The 12,589-nt window shown below is 38.5% G+C and overlaps 1 protein-coding gene across 1 annotated transcript; it reads left to right on the plus strand.

The window, feature by feature from the left end:
* Positions 1-930: 930 nt before the first annotated feature.
* Positions 931-12,234, plus strand: uba6 (ubiquitin like modifier activating enzyme 6). Its single transcript, XM_028444544.1, has 32 exons — positions 931-994; positions 1,401-1,484; positions 1,741-1,835; positions 1,928-1,956; positions 2,095-2,189; positions 2,326-2,437; positions 2,675-2,755; positions 2,843-2,965; positions 4,233-4,356; positions 4,662-4,765; positions 4,864-4,926; positions 5,146-5,222; positions 5,690-5,756; positions 5,838-5,981; positions 6,124-6,270; positions 6,366-6,446; positions 6,540-6,617; positions 6,744-6,925; positions 7,617-7,722; positions 7,801-7,890; positions 7,972-8,052; positions 8,138-8,266; positions 8,354-8,405; positions 8,507-8,570; positions 8,653-8,722; positions 8,799-8,870; positions 8,956-9,079; positions 9,183-9,376; positions 10,066-10,193; positions 10,366-10,453; positions 10,543-10,637; positions 11,603-12,234. The coding sequence occupies exons 2-32, from the start codon at positions 1,444-1,446 to the stop codon at positions 11,745-11,747; spliced, it is 3,081 nt and encodes a 1,026-aa protein (XP_028300345.1). The 5' UTR covers positions 931-994; positions 1,401-1,443; the 3' UTR covers positions 11,748-12,234.
* The last annotated feature ends 355 nt before the right edge of the window (positions 12,235-12,589 follow it).

Here is a 12,589-nt window from a genome sequence, read left to right on the forward strand (position 1 = left end):
GTTCAAGTCCTGCTTTTTATATCAAATAATGTGGTTGTGCAATATTACCTAACAAAACTTTAAGGGATGTAATTGTGTGTAGTAATTATGAAATGCTGTGAAATCAATTTTATATGGAAGCCTGGCAAGTCATAATTATGAGTTAGTAAAATCATAATTATGAGATAGTAAAGTCATAATTATGAGATAGAAAATCCTAATTATGTGGTAGTAAAGTCATCATTATGAGATAGTAAAGTCATCATTATGAGATAGAAAGTCATAATTATGTGGTAGTAAAGTCATAATTATGAGATAGAAAGTCATAATTATGAGATAGTAAAGTCATAATTATGAGATAGAAAGTCATAATTATGTGGTAGTAAAGTCATGATTATGAGATAGTAAAGTCATAATTATGAGATAGTAAAGTCATAAATATGAGATAGAAAGTCATAATTATGAGATAGAAAGTCATAATGATGTGGTAGTAAAGTCATGATTATGAGATATTAAAGTCATAATTATGAGATAGTAAAGTCATAAATATGAGATAAAACCTGAGCATTTGCTGCAGTCTATAGCAACATTGACTGTTATCTTTAATTTCACCTTGAATAACAATTCATTCAAAACACATTTTTTGGCTGTTTATTATTTTCTCAGAATTCAACCCTTAGTACATAGTGTAGAAAATAGTGGAAGTACATGAATAAGTCTTTTTTGAAAAATGATTAATTTTACATTTGTGTATGTTTCTGTATGGAAGCCTGTTCCGTAACTAAATAATAATAAAAAGCACCACGGCATTCCATAAGCTTAACCGCGGATAGTTTTGACTTGTGAGTATAAACTTTTCCTACTTTATAAATATTGTTGGCCATGACTTTACTTCCGCACTGAGGAAAAACTCCTGAAACTGATTGGTTCAATAGGGGTCATGTGACCGTGGTAACCCGGATCCACATCACATCCATTCATTGGCTTTCACTCGTGCAAACTGACTAGTTATAAGGTATTTTTTATTTTATTATTTTACCCCATTTAAACTATGGACACTACTGGGGTTTATAACACGCTGTTAAATCTTTTGTATTTGTCTGTTGTGTGAATTGTGTTCTAGCTAAATGTACGCGTCTCTAAAAGGCTGTGACATGTGTCCTCTCTACCGGCTTCAGCCAGCTGGCCGCTAGCTGCTGTTAGCATCAGCTTCATTTACCCACCGGTGTTATTATTGTAGCATTCTTATTGTTGTGCTGACAGTCTGTTTCGAGCAGCTACATCATCTCTACACGGCCAGTGTTGGCAAATAAACACCACCTAACTAGCAGCGAGGCATTTAGAGTTAGCTAACAAGCTAACTGTCAACAGGGCGTTGGTTGTTTACATCACTAGTGCTGTCTTTGTTTATGTGTTTACAGACAGGGTCGTTTATCTCTGAATCCCCCTCCTTCCCCTCCCACAATGGCTGCAGACCTCATGGAGATTGACGACTCACTTTACAGGTACGTTTACCTTTTTCTGTGACTGTTAGCAGGTGATTTTCTGCTTATAGCAGTGTCTTCAATAACATGACCCAATGTGTTTCATTGACATAACATGTGTCTAACAACAGCAATATGTGTGCTTTTTCAGAACAAAATGTGGCACATTTTTGAAGCTGGTTTTGTTTCTTTGTCACTGCTTAAGCATCAGTTTGGATTAAAAAGTCAATAAATAAATAATTAGAAGTCACACCTTTTTAATTTCCTTCCTTTGCAGCCGCCAGCGATATGTCCTCGGAGACAGTGCTATGCACCAGATGGCCCAGTCTTCAGTCTTTCTCAGTGGAATGGGAGGACTGGGAGTTGAAATAGGTTAGCCAAAAAAACAATGTTTATTACATGATAATCAATGAAAAGGTCTGTTCACGTGATGCTTGCTAATCCCTTGCTTTTTGATTTTATAGCAAAGAATATTGTCCTAGCTGGGGTGAAGGTGGGACATTTTCTAAATATGCCAATAATTATTATATAATATTACCATTTCTTTATATGAATCATCACCATGAGGATTTGTAATAATACTAAAGTTTGTGTGCGCATACACATTGTCTGTATTGTTGTGTTTTTACAGGCAGTTACCCTCCACGACACAAAGCAATGTGAGACCTGGGATCTGGGCTGCAACTTTTTTATCCACAAAGAGGATGTTTTTAACCAGAGGAGGAGGTAAAACACACCATGATGCACATCACTCGAGATTTGATCTAATACATTTTGCTTTCCTTCACTTTTCCTTTTTTTTCCCCCTCATGTATTTATTTAAACACAACTTGTTGTTACTGACCTTGTGCTGTTTTTATAGAGTGGAGGTAGTGTGTCCTCGGGTAGCAGAGTTGAACCCTTATGTTCATGTTGACACGTCTTTGTGTCCTCTGGATGACAACACAGATCTCAGTTTCCTCAGAAAGTATCAGGTGAGAAACCAGCATTCAGAGTCTGTAAATTTAAGATTCAATTCTTATCCGGCACGTTTAAATATTTCCTCTGGGTTCTCACAATGTCTTTTGCCGTAGTTTCTCTCTTTTTACTCAAACGTATGATTGTGGCTGTGTGATAACTTCATAACTTATCTGACTTGCAATGCAACAGCTCAGGTGTTGTACCAGTGCAACGTATGGGTACTAACCATGTTGTTTTATTTTATTCTACAGTGTGTGATTCTGACAGAGGCCAGATTGAGCCTCCAGAAGAGAGTAAATGAGTTCTGCCACTCCCAACAGCCCCCCATCAGAGTAAGTCTACACCTGCATCTCAAACATTTCCTACCAATGGAAAACTTGGAGGCTGTTAACTTAATACATTGTGCTGTATCTTGTCAGTTTATCAGTTGTGATGCGTTTGGCATCTGCGTGCGGGTGTTTTGCGACTTTGGTGAAGAGTTTGAGGTGTCAGATCCAACAGGAGAGGAGCCCAAGGAGATTTTCATCCAAAATATTTCTCAGGTAATAGTCACTCTCTCCCTTAATCATCATGTATTCATCATTTACTCCTATCATCTTAAATGTTGGATATATTTGTGCATGCCTAAAGCAGAACTAAGTAACTTGCGCTCAGCGCTCCCCCTAAAGGTCCCTTTTGGTTATGTTGTAGTGATCTCTGCAGACATGACTATGGACAGTATTGACCATAACATGGAAACATTGGTATTTAGAGTTCTGTCTGTCGTAGGTTTAATGTAAACAGTGCGGTCCCTTTAAAGAGCGGTATGATGTGTGTAGCAGCGGCTGGGTTATGCGCAGGCGCCAGAATGTTTTTGGAGGTTTTTCTCTCAATAAATGAGACACACGTTTTGTGCTCAAAGTGAGAAGTTGTCTTTATCGTCATTACCATCTGCAACATTCCACAATATCACTGTTGTAAACACTCCACACCCCCCGCCGCCTGCCCCACCCTACCTTCGCTCTCCCAAGACAGTAGAAGAACGATAACACGAAGAAATGTCTGAAGAGGTGGGTACTATCAAACATGAAAATTGCCAAGTCTGCATCCAATTTACAGCCTTCTTTTCCTTTGAGCTCTCGCCATCCAGCATATGCTTACGCCAAGTGGATTTGTGTTTGAGTCCTCTGTCGATCCTATTCCCATTTTTTTTCCTCCCCTCCTCGGACAAAGCTCGGCTTTGCCTTTTTTTTACTGGCTCCACCATGATATAAGTTTAAGAAAAGTGAATTTGTAGACAACCGTGAGCAGCCACAAGGCTGGTAATAGTCAAGCACAGGGGTGACCAATCCTGGTCCTCAAGAACCACTATTCAGCATGTTTTAGATGTTTCCTTCTTCCAACACACCTGATTCAAATGATTTACTCATTGTCAAGCTCTGCAGAAGCCTGATAACAATCCTGGACTTTTCAATCAGGTGTGTTGGAAGGGGGAAACATCTAAAACATGCTGGATAGTGGTTCTTGAGGACCAGGATTGGCCACCCCTGGTCTAGCATTAGTTTGTATTGGGATGTCATTAAGCAGTACGTTTTGCCGCAAGAATGAGAACAGAGCTGCGAGACGTATCGGCTCGGAGGCAGAGAACATTGCAAGCGTGGTTTTCTGGCCAGAGACAGCGGAGGGAGATGAAAGACCCCCCCAATCACCCAATAAACACTTGTATTACCCCCAGAGGGACTACGAGAAGGATTTGTTAAGGTGAAACAGTTACTTAGTTCTGCTTTAAATAAGTAAATGTATTTGATGTTTGACATGTTCTCTCTTCAGGACAATCCTGGGGTGGTGACATGCATGGACAACCAACCCCACGGTCTCCAGACTGGACAGAGTGTCATTTTTAGAGAGGTTGGAGGCATGGAGGAGCTCAACGGCTCCGTGCGACAAGCGACAGGTATATTGTATACGTACAGATAGGACTATTTATATATGAGTGTCTGTGTACGGAATGCTTTTCTCTTTAGTTTGTCATTTTAGTTGTAGAACAAATCATACATGACAACAGTGATTTTATTTCATTGTTGTTAATCCTATTTGAGTTTACATGGATAGAAAAAATGTTTGAATTACATTTCTGTATAATAAATGATTCATTCAGGCCATCCTGTTGTTTCGATTTTGAAAATTGATTTAATTCAGTTGGAAAGACACTGCTCTAATTTGAATATTGTGTGTTGTTCTACCCGTGTGTCGTGTCAGTCCTTTCCCCTCACAGTTTTTCCATAGGAGATACAGCCCACCTCCATTCATATGCACATGGAGGTTATTTTGTCCTGGTGAAGACTCCAAAGACATTCAGATTTGTAAAGAAAATATTTTTTCCCTTCAGTTGGACATGAAAAGTTTAAAAACAAATGCGTTTCAGTGTAAGATACAGTTTCATTCTGCTTGGTTATTTCAGGAAACATTAGAGCAACAGTTGTACGATCCGCAGCTCCTCATTCCAGACTTCAGTAAACCAGAGGTGAGTTTAAAGAATGTTGGAATGATAATGCTCCGCTGAAAAGCCATATTTACAAATATTTCACATAATTGTATAGACCAGAAGAAACTGCCTGTGGTTCATGTGTTTTAGTGATATTTTAGCAAACAAGGTAAAGATGACCTGACTGATGTAGTCACGTGTCCCCATACACAAAAACAAGCTTTGGGGTTCATATAACTTTTCTCTTTTACCCGTCAGGCTCCACAACAGATTCATGTTGCCATGTTGGCATTGGAGACTTTCCAGGAGCAGCACAGCAGACTTCCCAACATCGGGTATTTCTGCATCTTTGTATCTCTGTGTTTTTTAGCTTCTACTTTCTACCTTATTAGTAACTTTTTTATGCTTTTACTGTATCCACAATAGGGCTGTAACTAAAGACTATTTTAATACTTGACTAGTCATCAATTATTGGAACAATTAATCAACTAATTGGATGATAGATTGTCCAATCTTTTAAATTTGGCTTGGATATGTAAGCTTTCTTTTAATGGTTTTTAAGGAACAAGGTTTTTAGGGCCATTCTTGGCAAAATTTAGGGCGTAATGTGCATATAGCTCTGAGCAAAGATATATAGAAGGTGAGATGAGCCACTCCTCATGAAAAACAATGTTCAGCTCCGGGTGTTGACGTAACCATCAATTACATTTGTCGGTGACTAATTCCGTTATCGATTTCTGTCAACTAATCGTTGCACCCTTAATCCACAATAATTTGATTATATTTGTTTACACCTCTCCAGGTGTTTACAGGATGCTGAGGCTTTAGTAAAGCTGGCTGGAGATGTTAGTGCAACTCTGAAGAACAAAGTAAGTTCACTTTATGATCCTCGAAAATTCATCTTTCTGCGTACACACACGGTTGGACTCTAGTGTTTTCTTTCCTCTCAGGCTCCTGTGAATACAGAGTTGGTGCTCAACTTGTCAAGGACAGCGAGAGGAACGCTTCCACCGCTAGCTGCAGCTGTCGGTGGCGTAGCCAGTCAGGAAGTGCTGAAAGCCATCACAGGGAAGTTTGCGCCATTGCAGCAGTGGGTATGTTGAAATGTAGGCCCTCTATGTTCTAACAAAAGACAATTACATGACAGATTTGTTCTTAATTTAACACATGGAATTGTCAATGACTAAAAAATCTTACTTACATGTGTAATTTATCTCCTTTTCCTTTTTGTTTTAGTTGTATATTGATGCCTTTGAGGTAGTCGGACCACTTCAGTCTCTTTCTCCTGAGGAGTTTTTACCCAGAGGCGATCGCTATGATGCTTTAAGAGCATGCATCGGCGAATCAATGTGTATTGAACTACAGAAGCTCAGGGTTTTTATGGTAAAGTATAAATTTTGTCTGTATTGTAATACTGTATAACAAGCTATTAATATTATTATAATGGTTGTTTAAATATCTATACCTATTGTTTCCAGGTGGGCTGTGGTGCCATAGGCTGTGAAATGCTAAAAAACTTTGCCCTGCTTGGGGTTGGATTAGCCAGAAGCTCAGGAGAGGTAACCAATTGATTCTTTCTTTTTTTTTTTTGGTCCCTGGACCTTGTTTACTGCTGTAGGTTTGAATAACGCCCAGTGTTTATCACTCCTCAGGTGTGCATCACAGATCCTGACCTCATTGAGAAGTCAAACCTCAACAGACAGTTTCTCTTCAGACCCCACCACCTACAGGTGAATAGATCTCCTCTCTCCGACGTTACACTTTCATTTTCTTTGTCAACGACCAGAAACTTTTTCACTAAAGTTTGCATTCTCACTGCATTCAACAAACTTGCTTTCATTTCTTTTTAACACCAGAAACCAAAAAGCACCACAGCAGCTGAGGCCACTCGTAATATCAACCCAGATATGCAGGTAGATGCTCATCTCAACAAAGTGTGTCCAGCTACTGAGAGCATCTACAACGACTCCTTCTACTCCGGCCTCAACCTGGTTGTCACTGCGCTGGACAACGTGGAGGCTCGGAGATACGTGGACAGGTTAGTGTTATGTATGCAAAAATGTGATTCTTTCAAGCAGATTTGATGTTTTTCTTTGCTGTTGCTTGAAAATTTACAAAACAACATACATGAAACGACAGCAAAAATACACACAAAAATGAAAGAAAAATACACAAAACAGCAAAAAAAAACAAACCACAAAACAGCAAAAAACCCACAAAATTTCTCCTAAAAACACAACTACAAATATACACAAAAATAAAAGAAAAATACACAAAATGTACAAAACAGCGAAAATACACGATATCGCTCGAAAAAAAACACAAGGCAACTACAAAATGATAGAAAAATATGCAAAACCACAAAAAATACAAAACAGCAAAAATACACAATGGGAAAAAAAATGAAAGAAAAATACACGTTGTCTCAAACAAAAAATATCAGTTCTGGCTAAAAGAAGTAGGTTATAAAGGTATTAATGGTAAAGTGTCTGTCAGGAAAGTTTTTTTTATCTTTTTTTTTTGATTAGGTTAACACTACATATATTGCAATCTTCATTCAAAAAAAAAAATAAATAGAATTTTATATTGCATAATTGTGACCAGCCCTCCCTAAGTAAGGCTAAGTTAGACTTCACTAGATGGAAAGATATAAAAAGAGGACAATGTTATTATGTTACACATGAGTGTGGGTGGAAATGCATTTTTGAAAGTGTTTCTATCATTTCCAGCCGTTGTGTATCCAATCAGAGAGCTCTCCTGGACTCTGGCACCATGGGAACTAAAGGACACACTGAAATCATTGTGCCAAACCTGACAGAGTCTTACAATAGCCATGTAAGGGTAGAACCTCATTTTGTCCCTGCACTAATATCTTTGGAATGATTAATATTAACATTGCTCTTTGTTGTCCAGAGGGACCCACCAGAGGAGGAGATCCCATTCTGCACACTCAAGTCTTTCCCTTCAGTTATCGAGCACACCATTCAGTGGGCCAGAGACAAGGTGTGTGCAGCAACGTTCTCTCCTTGTGATCTATATCAGCTTAGTTCATGCATTTCCTGATGTTGGCGTTTGTCTGCTCAGTTTGAGAACGCCTTCGTCCACAAGCCCTCTATGTACAACGCTTTCTGGCAGACCCATTCTTCGGCTGAAGTCGTTTTGCTGGTAATACCCGACACCGTCTGTTGTTTTAAGATGAGTCATCCCGTCAGTGCAGTAGTTCAGTGTCTACCATGTAATTGTGTTTTAGAGGATGCAGGCAGGAGAGAGTCTGGAGAGTTCCTTTCAGGTCATCAAGCTGATGAGCCGACAGCCGAGTCAGTGGGAACAGTGCATAGCTATAGCTCGGCTCAAATTTGAAAAGTATTTCAAAAGAAAGGTATTATAACAATATAAGTTATACTTGCTATACTTCAAACTAATTTTTATATTGCTATATTAATGGCCTGACATTGTATTTAATCAGGCTCTTCAGCTGTTGCACTCCTTTCCCCTGGACACAAGGTTAAAGGATGGAAGTAGGTTTTTGTTTTTTTGTTGTTATCTTTGTTTACAAAGATTATCTGTATAAAGTATAAGTGAAACCAAGTGAAAAATGTCCTTTTATTTTCCTCCTCAGGTTTGTTTTGGCAGTCTCCTAAAAGACCACCGACACCAATTGAATTTGATTTGCAAGACCCATTGTGAGTGAGAGCCTCGTTGACATTTTAAGCCTATTAATATTCTACTAAGAAGCTTTTTCAAACTCCTCTTTGTTTCTACCAGGCACTTCGATTTTGTTGTCAGCACTGCCAGACTCTTTGCAGGGATTTACAACGTTCCTTACTCAGAAAAGGTGGATTAATAACATTATCCTAAATAGAACTTCGATCAAGTTATCGTTTTACTGACTTTGTTTTTTTGTCTTTCAGGATCTCACCGAAGAGACTGTGAGCAGGATTCTCTCAGAAGTGAAAATTCCAGAGTACAGGCCATTAGAGAAAGTAAGGTTTTCCAGTCAAGCATGTCTGATCTCCATTTTTTAAAGAGAAGGTAAAATATAATGACTTTTCTTTTTGGAATGTTCAGTGCATCGAGACGGATGAGACGGCAAAGAAACCCGATCAGGTAAAGTTGCCTCTGAGCAGTGAGGAAGAGAGAGAAGCCATCCTCCACCTGGAGCAGGCTATTTCTACTGACAGGGTCACACCAGGTATTAACACAAGCAGGAAATCAAGTCTTAGAGGAAATTCACCAATGTGAACACACCCTATCAAATCAAAAGCATAGATTCACACGTTACACCAACTGTGCAGAGTGCTTACGGATGAGCCCCCTGCAGTTTGAGAAGGATGACGATAGTAACGGCCACATAGACTTCATCACGGCAGCGTCTGCACTCAGAGCCAAGACTTACAACATCGAGCCGGCTGACAGACTGAAGACCAAACGCATCGCAGGCAAAATCATCCCTGCCATCGCCACGGCTACAGCCGCTGTCGCAGGATTGGTGAGAACTGAGATTTCAGAATAATGTAGCTCATGCACACATGCTGTAGTCATACGTTTATACAGTATTTAAAAGTATTTCCTCCCACTACAGACTGTCAACACACCTGTTAGTAAACTATTATATCCACTGCTCTGGTGCGCTTCCTTCATAGTAAAAGCAGCCCCACTCTGACATCTTTCTATTTAATGCATATCCTGTTTGATTTGGACCTAAGTGTGTGAGAAGCATGTCCCTAAAAATAACAGTGTATGAAAACAAAACAGAATTTCCACCTGGGATTAATAAAGTATTTAAGTAGGGCTTTTTTTTTTTTTCTTTAAACCAACTATTATTTAATCATACTATAAAATGTGTGATAAATGATAATGTATTAGAAATTATGTGTTAGTCTGTTCACTTTGCCTTCGGATAAGTATTTTTGTGTGTCTGTTGTTTTAAAGTAGAAGTGTTTACCTTGTCTGATCATTGTGGATGAAATTAATTTAGAATCTCAGATTAGATTGTTATCAATTTAAATCCACTGACAATACTGTATAAATTTGTCTGCATTTTGTGTTTGAAATTATTGAAATAGTTGCTATATTTATTAGAGGCTATGCTAAAGTATCTGTATTGTATTTAAATAGTAACATTTTGTTCAGCCTGAGCCTTAATGTTAATGTTTTCTATGGCTTTGCTGTTCTCAGGTGGCCTTGGAGTTAATAAAGGTTGTCGGAGGCTACGGATTTGAATCCTTTAAGAACTGTTTCTTTAACTTGGCCATCCCTGTGTTTGTGCTCACTGAGCCTGCTGCGGTGAAAAAGACGCCCATCAGGTGAGAAGTCACCCAGTAGCTCTGAGAAGTGTTCCAGTTTGGACATGTCTCTTTGTTTTGACCCAATCAGTAAAGCAACATAGGGATATGTCTGTACTGTATTTGAAATGCCAAATGCTGCAATGCTTTACCGATAAAGACCTTTAGTGACTGTTTGATGATGATGTTCAAGGAACAACATCTACTTCTCCATCTGGGACTGTTGGACCATCTTTGGCCATGAGGACTTCACTCTGTCTGAATTCATGAATGCTGTGAGGGTGAGGACCTTTCTCACTCCATCCAGTGCTGTGCAATTTATTTTAGTGATCACTTTTTAAGTGTATTTCTTCTTCACGTGTCATTGTAGGAAAAGTATGGGCTTGAACCCACCATGGTGGTCCACGGTGTGAAGATGCTTTATGTGCCTGTGATGCCCGGACACTCTAAAAGACTTAAAGTAACGTAAGTGCTGACCTCGTGCTTTCCTTTTTGAATTTGCATTGATTTTTTTTTGAAGACTCAAAGGTATGTAGCTTTGTGTGCAAAACAAACATTTTTACTAACAATGGCGGTAAATATGGTTTGAATGGACTGGGATGTTTCATTTTACGTCCTATTTAGCCATCAAACCTCTTGTTGGACACAATCACTTGATCTCTGCTGCACTTTTTTACTTCCATTAAAATGTATCCCTTACTTAAATAAATGAGATATTGTAGGAATGGGATGCACTGGTGCTGTTTTTTTTTATTTCATATTCAATATGAAAAAGCAGTTTATAGAAGTTGAAAACAAAAATTAGGGCTGCTCAAATTCGATTGTTACACCCAACGATTACAAAATAATATAATCAAGAAAAAACGATAATGTAAAAAAATAATAATTTTTTGGAATTTTAATACATATGTTTTATTCGCTAAATAAAACAAACACTATTTCGGACATCTACAAATAATAAAGCTTGGCACACACGTTATTAATACTAACTTTGGGTTGTTTAATCCACGCACATGCAAGTTCCTCCCCTCCGCCCCTCTCAAAGCTAAAGCTAGCCTGCAGGCTAACACGAGTAAAGTTGTTGCTAGTGGTCTTGAAACATGGCAGGAGAAACGCAGCAAAAACACTTGGTAAACAAATGGCAAATCAAATTCTCTGATATGGGAACACTTTGGGTTTGATGATGAAGATCTAGAGCAAAGACACATCACGTGCAAGAAGTGTTTTGTTTTGTGCAAAAGTGAACATACTTGATTTGCGTTTGAAGGATTTTATTTATGTTTAAAGAATATATTTTATGCTTCTTGTACAAAAAATAAATAACTTTAGTTGACAAATAATCGTGATTTCAATTATGACTAAAATAATTGTGATTATTATATTTTCTATAATCGTGCAAGCCCTTACAGAAATGTCTGACTGTCTCACAGAATGCAGAAGCTGATCAAACCAGCAGCAGATCGTCAGTACGTAGACCTCACTGTGTCCTTCGCCCCAGAGACAGACGGAGACGAGGACCTTGCTGGCCCGCCCATCAGGTATTACTTCAGGCCTGATGCAGCGATGATGCCCTGACACATTCCTGGATGTCATCTTGGGACCGCTTGTGTCCCTTTTTTTTTTTTTTTTTTTTTAATCTTTAATAAAATCTTGAATGTAAATTGTTGTATCTCTAAGGAAGGCCAGACTAAGAGTCTCCCTCCTGTCTGACATCACAGAGGCTCCAGCACAAACCCCTGAAAGACCACTGGGTTTCTGATTTTTCTTTATAGCCACAGTTTGGCTGCTCTAGTTGCTTTGTAATTGTATATATATATATTTTCTCTGTTCTGTTTTCTACTCTCACAGCTTGGCCTGTGGTGATGCCTTAATGAGATGTGACTAAAACGATGTTTACAGAAACTCATGTCACACATCCCTGTATTTCAGATTTTGGTTTAAACTCCTGCGTTGTCTCGAGGGGTAAGAAAAAGGATGTTAGTGTAGTAAAAGAAAAAAAAGGTGTCTTTATGATCACATCTTTTTTTTTCATTGTCAACCAAATTATTTCTGGCAATGTAAACCAGAAAAACAACAAACCAGTGTTTCTTTAAGAGTTTAAGATACAACAGGTTTTTGACAGCTGGCAACCACCAAAGATCCAGTGTTAATGTATCTTCATGTGTTTAAAAAAAAAAAAAAGAAACTTTTTAAAGCCCCAACCTCAGAAAGATTCAGATCTCTCACTTTCATACTCTGACTGATTCCTCATTAGTGCACGTTTCATCATTTGTTGATGAATGCATTTTTATTCTACACCTAAATGACTGCCTGATCCTGGTGTGTGCTGATTTATTGCCACTCAGTTTGAAAACTGCAGCATTAAAAATTAAAAGCAAAACCATCTATCATTGATTGATTCAGGTGAAATGCATCAA

Source organism: Gouania willdenowi, chromosome 1 (assembly GCF_900634775.1).
Source record: "Gouania willdenowi chromosome 1, fGouWil2.1, whole genome shotgun sequence".
In the NCBI taxonomy this organism is placed as follows: domain Eukaryota; kingdom Metazoa; phylum Chordata; class Actinopteri; order Blenniiformes; family Gobiesocidae; genus Gouania; species Gouania willdenowi.

Coding starts and splice junctions, on each gene's coding strand:
- uba6 (XM_028444544.1), top strand. CDS start 1,444: ATGGCTGCAGACCTCATGGAGATTGACGACTCACTTTACAG. Junction 7,891..7,971: donor TTCAGTGGGCCAGAGACAAG/GTGTGTGCAGCA, acceptor TTGTCTGCTCAG/TTTGAGAACGCCTTCGTCCA. Junction 8,267..8,353: donor AAAAGTATTTCAAAAGAAAG/GTATTATAACAA, acceptor GTATTTAATCAG/GCTCTTCAGCTGTTGCACTC.